Genomic DNA, 6,606 nt, shown 5'->3' with positions numbered 1-6,606 from the left:
ATTTTTAAAAATAACCCTTTCTTGATTCTATGTCCCTTTAGCCTTGAAGCTTTTGTCTACTTGCCCGCTGCTACTCCTCTTGTCCATTCTCTTGAACCCACTTCATTTGCCCTCTTGCTAAGGTTACCAGTGGCCTCCGATAGTGGTAAATTGAACCATCTTTTCCATTCCTTTTGCTTGATCTTCATATTTGACCGGCCGATTCCGCCCCCCCCCCCCGGCCCCCCCTTTGAAACACATTCTTCCTCGGCCTCCTGGTTTCCCTTCTCTCTCTCCGGTCCTTTTCTCTCATCTCTTTGTATTTTCTTCTCCTTCCAATCCTCTCAAGTTTCCTTGGTGGCCTCCTGCAGTTTCTTGTCAGCATTCAAGTTCATATATTCCCAGCCTATCCATCACCCCTGAACTCCAAACTCAATTCAACCTGGCTGTCTAATAGATACACCAAACAAGGTCACTTCTACTCCTTGCTCCCACCCTGGCCCTACAGCTCTCATCTTTGTCTTACCTTCATCTCAGTTGCAACATCAGGTCCGATGCCTAATGTCACCTTGACTGTTCTGTTTCATATCTCCCATCCAGTTGCCCAGCAAATGCTATTGATTCTAACCTCAAAACAAATTCTGGATATACTCATGGCGGGCTGTGCCCCCGTATAGCCACACAGGGCCGTGTGCTTGGTTGAATGCTCTGCGGTTGCTGTCTTGAAACTCTTTTTTTTTTTTTTTTTAAGATGTTATTTATTTTAGAGAGAGAGCATGGGGGGAGGAACAGGAGAGGGAGAAGCCGACTCTGCCCTGAGCACAGCACTGAGGCAGGGTTCCGTCTCACAATCCTGAGATCATGACCTGAACTGACATCAAGAGACAGAGTCTTAGCCGCCTGAGCCACCCAGACCCCCGTCTTGAAATTCTTAATAATGAAGAAAAATCTTTAACTTGTCATTTATCAATGACAAAATTTATCACACTAACCGTTTTTAAGTATATGCTTCAGTATTAAGGATATTTGCATTTTGGGGTAACCAATTAACAGAACGTTTTCATCTTGCCACATTGAAACTATACTCATTTTTAAACACTGTCCCCTCCCAAACTACCAGTCTTTCTGCTTCTATGAATTTGACTACTTTAGATAAGTAGCTCATGTAGGTGGAATCATACCGTACTTGTCTTCTTGTGCCTGCTTATTTCACCTAGCAGAGTGTCCTCAAGGTCCTGTAGTAGCATGTCAGAATTCCCTTCCTTCGTACGGACCAGGTATGCACGTATAACATGTATACATGCACACATATACACACATACGTACCACATTTTGTTTCTCCTTCCATCTCTCAGTGGAAGATGACTGTGTTCCCCTCTTTGCTCTTGGGGATAGTGCTGCTATGAACATGGGTGTGCAAATACCTCCTGGAGACCCTCTAATTAGTTCTTTTGGATATTTGCCAGAAAGTAGAATTAGTGGATCAAACAGTTCTCTTTTTAATTTTTTGAGGAACTGGCATACTGTTTCTCATAGAGACTACACCATTTAAAATTTAACTTTTTCAACAAAAAGCCTTGCACTTTCATTTCCTGCCGAAGCCCCCGTGCGTTAAGCAGCGGGTTCTGTGTGGATGCTCCCTCTTCTCGCCTGCTCTAAGTCACCAGCCTTTGTTTAGATCAGTGCAATCGCCTCCAGACGGTGCCCCTGCTCTCTTGTAATCTCAACACAGGAGTCAAAGAGTCTTTTAAGATCTAAATTAGATCTTGTCATTCTACTCCTCTCCTGGCTCAGGACCCCACATGATCGTCCCCCTCCCACCATCTCCTCTCAGACCTGATAACCTGCTTCTCTCCCTCAGTCACTCCTCTGCAACCAGACTGAGCTCCTTTGATGCTCCTTGAACTTCCCATGCTCACTGCTTCCTCTGCCCAGAAACTTCTTTCAGGCGTCTCCATGGCTCATTTTCTTACCTCCTTCAGATCTGTACTCAAGAACACCTCAGTCAATTGACTACTTTATTTACTTATTTATTTATTTTTAAGATTTTATTTATTTAACAGAGAGAGAGATCACAAGTAGGCAGAGAGGCAGGCAGAGGGGGAGGGTAAGCAGGCTCCCTGCTGAACAGAGAGCCCAACGCGGGGCTTGATCCCAGGACCCTAAGATCATGACCTGAGCCAAAGGCAGAGGCTTAACCCACTGAGCCACCCAAGCACCCCTTGACTACTTTATTTAAAATAACACCCCAACACCTATGTCAGCACTGTACCCCCTCTCTCTGCTTCATTTGTGTCCATAATTCTTACTACCATTGGACAGTCCATACATTTCGTGACTAATTTGTTAATTGTCTCTCTCCCCCATTAGAGTGTAAGTAAGCTTCACAAGGGCAGAGACTTTGCTCGGTTTTATTCACTGCCATCTCCCCAGAGTCTAAGACCGTGTCTGACACGTAGGAACTTAGCGTTTGTTGCATGAATGCATGAGTGGGACAGTCTGCGTGCAGGGATGTGCACCATCTGGTGGTATTAGAAGTCTCACTGTTACAGCATCAGCTGAATTGGTGATCATTTCTGAGCTGCTGAGGAAATTATAAGGGCCACATGGAAGTTGTCAGGTTTTAGTCAAAGTCAGTATACTAGTCAAGGTTCTGTTCTCCAGATGAATAAAACCAATAGGGTGTCTGTACAAATAGAGAGCTTTATCGTAAGGAATTGGCTCATGCCATGACGAAGGCTGACAAGTCCCAAGATCTGCAGGGACTCAGCCAGCCGGAGAACCGGGGGCCTCAATGGTATAGAAAGACCACAGCGTGGCAACCCTGGAAGAACTGATGTTTCGGTTTAAGCCTGAAGGCAGGAGAAAGCCAGTGCCCTAACTTGAATTCAGGCCGTCAGTCAGTCAGCAGGAGGAATTCTCTCCTCCTCGCCGGAGGGTCAGCCATTTTGTTCTGTTAGGCCTTCGGTGGAGAGGTGAGGCTCAACCACATCAAGGAGGGCAGCCTGCCGCACCTGGTCTACGGACTCGAGCACCAGTCTCCTCCAAAAGACACCCTCACAGCAGCACTCAGAATGGTGTCTGACCAAATGTCTTGAGCACCTGGCCGCCCAGTCAACTTGACACCTAAAATTAACCATCACACACTTTAAATTCAGAAGAGATTGGGTGTAGTCGTTTCAGTCTATATTTCTGTGGAGGGTTGACTGCGGGCAGTCTGCTCAAAACAATAGAGGCCGCTGCTGTTTTACATATTCGGGACCTGGTCAATCTTTATGGTTTATAAGTGACAGGTGATAAGATTAAAAACAAAAAAATTTCCTTGCCTCAGCGGAATCAACTTATTATAATTCGGCTTTCTTCCTGAAACCAATGGGGTTATGTCTGTAGCGCCTTCAGCTTAAAGGCACTTCATCTTTTCTGAACATGAGGAATGTTTTTCTCACCTTCCTTGTGGAGAATGTTTGGATGTCGGGTGCTCGTTTATTCCAAATAACAGACAAAGTGGTAGAAAAATCACCCGAGCTTCATCTTTAGCTTTTACTTATCATCGCTCTGACCTGTGGATTAGTGACTCCTAGACATGTTCCCTGCTCCATGCACTTAACCGAATTCAAAATATTTACCCAGACAAGACATGACGGTCAGGTCCAATGGCTCGTCTCACCTGAGTAGTTACCGCACACACCAAGATGGGAAAGGCCGACCCCACGGATGGACTTCTGCGTGGTTCAAAGACACAGAGACCCTTGGCTTTTGTAACGAAGCACACAACAAACGAACAAACAAAACCCCTCAAGTCTGCATCTAAAGCCGGTGTCTTCAATCTCCCTGAGTGCCAACTCACGTGACATCTCTTGGTTAATTGCCCTTTAAACTGTTTTATAGCTTTATAGCAGCCTATAAAAGGTGATTTCCAAATATGACAGGTGCTGAAAGGCTGAAGGGGAGACTGACCCAGGAGTCCTAACAGCTAAACCTGTAGCTCAGCCTTCCCGGGAGAGGGCGAGGAGCGCCGGAGGAGCCCCGCGCGATGGGCCGATACTCGGGCAGGAGCTTCCGATTAATCTTCATGTGCGCGGTGAGCGTCCTGCTCTTTGTGGCGGAGCTCGCGATCGCCCACATCGGCAACTCCCTCTCCTTGGCCTCCGATGCCTTCGCCGTCCTCTCCCACTTGGTGTCCATGGTCATCGCTGTGCTCGGCGTGAGGGCCAGCAGCGTACAGCGGCACAGGAAGAGCACGTTCGGCCTCCTGCGGGCGGACGTGGTGGGAGCGTTTGGCAACTCCATCTTCGCCGTGGCGCTGATGCTCGGCATCCTGCTGGAAGCTGTCAAAAGGTTTATCAATCCCCAGAAGACGGAGGAGCCGCTGCTGGTTCTCAGCGCTGGGATCCTCGGGCTGTTCTTCAACGTCCTCAACTATGTCATCTTGGACTGCTGCTACTGCTCGGCACGCGGGCCCCCGGGGGACCCCGAGACAGGTAAGCCGTCCTCGGCTGTCCTAGCAGATTCGGTCCTGCTCGTGTCCCTGACTTTCCAGAAGATCTTCCTCAAGGGAATTGCCTGCAGTCCCAGGTTCCTTGTGAGCCGTGGTGGGAGTGTGTGTATGGTGTGTGTGTGTGTGTGGGGGGGGTCCTTCTTTAATTTTTAGTCACTAGGAGTGGAAGGTGTTCAGAGAAGTGGAGAGGGAGTAAAGGGACCGAGCAGGGCACGAAGGGAGCCGTTTGAAAGGAAGCAGATGGGGCACTGAAAATAACCTCATTTAATCAGGGGCCAGGTGCAACGTGGCTGTGTTTGAATTTAAAAATAATATTTTAGTGTTCCCATAAGATTTGTTCAAAAAATACTAAACTACCTAACCAGCAGGTATCAAGGAAATTGTCAGACAAGCAGCTAGAAAACAACTGACTAGGCTGATAAATTCTTAGGAATGGATATTGGAAAAATTTATGTAAAACAAAAAATAAAGGAGATGATCTAGTACTTACTTTTTTTTAGATGGAAATATTTGTATTTATTGATTATATGCACCCAACCTATTTGAGAAAAAGGAAAACTATTGTCACGTGAACCTTTAGATGGGACTTACGGTGGCTATCAAACGTACTGGGTCATCTGTCAAAAGAGGGAGTGGAATCTTGGAAGGGAACAATACATCTAAAGCAATACATTCATAATAAAGTAGGAGATGGAAACATGTTTCTTTATTGCCACAATAGGAATTAAATATACATAAAAATCTTCTTGCAGAAGCGAGGAATTTCCAGCCCCATCACATGAACAGATCAGGTTCAAATCACGGTTCTCTACCAGAGGGCAGCATTAGCTTTAGCCCACCTAGCCTGGCTGCCCACAGGTAATGCAGAGGTAGGAAGGACTAAGGGAGATCCTACGTGTTCAGCCCTTGAGGCACTTGGTAAAGAGTAACTCTCGTTTTTTAAAACACCAAAAGGCAGGACTTTGAATTATGTAATAATCCAGTAGCATTGAATTCTAATTGCTCATCTGGATTCTAAGAAATTTCAGCGTATTCCTTATTTGATGCTAATCAGTTTCATCTCACTAGTCGGGGTGTTCTACTACGAAGCCCGGGGAGCCTTAGTTCTAAGTTTGCGTTTTTCATTGTGTTCCTCCTGTCTTTGCTACCAGTGTAAATTGCGTCAGCTGGGTCCAGTCCTTGATCCAATCTCTGTCTAAATTTTCCTATTGGTAGAATGTATGTTATGAGATCACCTATAGTATGTATTAACTATAAAAGGGAACAAAGAAACTAGAACCTATATCTGTATTCAATTTAATGAATCAACTAAAGTCTCATCTTTTAAAAAGACAATAATGAGAGGGGTGCCTGGGTGGCTCAGTGGGTTAAAGCCTCTGCCTTCGGCTCAGGTCATGATCCTGGGGTCCTGGGATCGAGCCCCGCATCGGGCTCTCTGCTCAGTGGGGAGCCTGCTTCCCCCTCTCTCTCTGCCTGCCTCTCTGCCTGCTTGTGATCTCTCTCTCTCTCTGTCAAATAAATAAATAAAATCTTTTAAAAAAAAGACAATAATGGGTTAACTTGGGACCCTAAACTTTGTTTCCATCAATCATTATGTAGAAATTATTACTTGAGATTCCAGATTATAAAATTCACATATTAATATTTATTTCTTAGTGCTAGTTATGATTTTAAGGCAAGGAAGCGGATTTCAAGCAAATGATTCGTATTGGCCGTGGAACTGTTGCCATCACTGAAGTTGCCATATTGTTTCAGACATGATCTAGATCTGCATATAGCAAAGGCAGTTTAGGCAAAGGGTGTGACTCTGTGACCAGTGTGAAAATTGATAGACAACTGTAATTTTATTTTTATAAGTTGAATTATTATCAGGTCTTAGTTCAGCTCCTGTTTGGGAAGTAGTGCTTTCCAATGTCTATGTCCATGCTAAAATGACAAGAAGAGGCTTAAGACAAATATTTCACCCTAACGATATCAGTTTCTATTGCCTTAATTCCAGAATCTCCATCTCCTCTTAAAGGGTCAGATGCTATGTAGTTTGCTACTTTAACTAACTATAGTGTTAGGTATACACATACAGCTAATTTTTTTTAAGGTTTTTTTATTTATTTGACACAGAGATAGAGATC

At 45.1% G+C, this 6,606-nt stretch overlaps 1 protein-coding gene across 1 annotated transcript in view; it reads left to right on the top strand.

Annotated features, from left to right (window-relative positions):
- The first annotated feature begins 4,012 nt into the window (after nt 1-4,012).
- The window catches only part of SLC30A10 (solute carrier family 30 member 10), a 33,859-nt gene continuing 31,265 nt past the window's right edge, over nt 4,013-6,606 (top strand). The window contains exon 1 of the mRNA XM_032872942.1: nt 4,013-4,460. Coding sequence (XP_032728833.1) covers nt 4,013-4,460 — 448 coding nt within the window. The remainder of the gene's footprint in view (nt 4,461-6,606) is intronic.

This window comes from Lontra canadensis, unplaced genomic scaffold (assembly GCF_010015895.1).
Source record: "Lontra canadensis isolate GAN:19392208 unplaced genomic scaffold, GSC_riverotter_1.0 scaffold46, whole genome shotgun sequence".
NCBI lineage: Eukaryota > Metazoa > Chordata > Mammalia > Carnivora > Mustelidae > Lontra > Lontra canadensis.
This window is presented reverse-complemented; position numbering and strand designations above follow the sequence as displayed.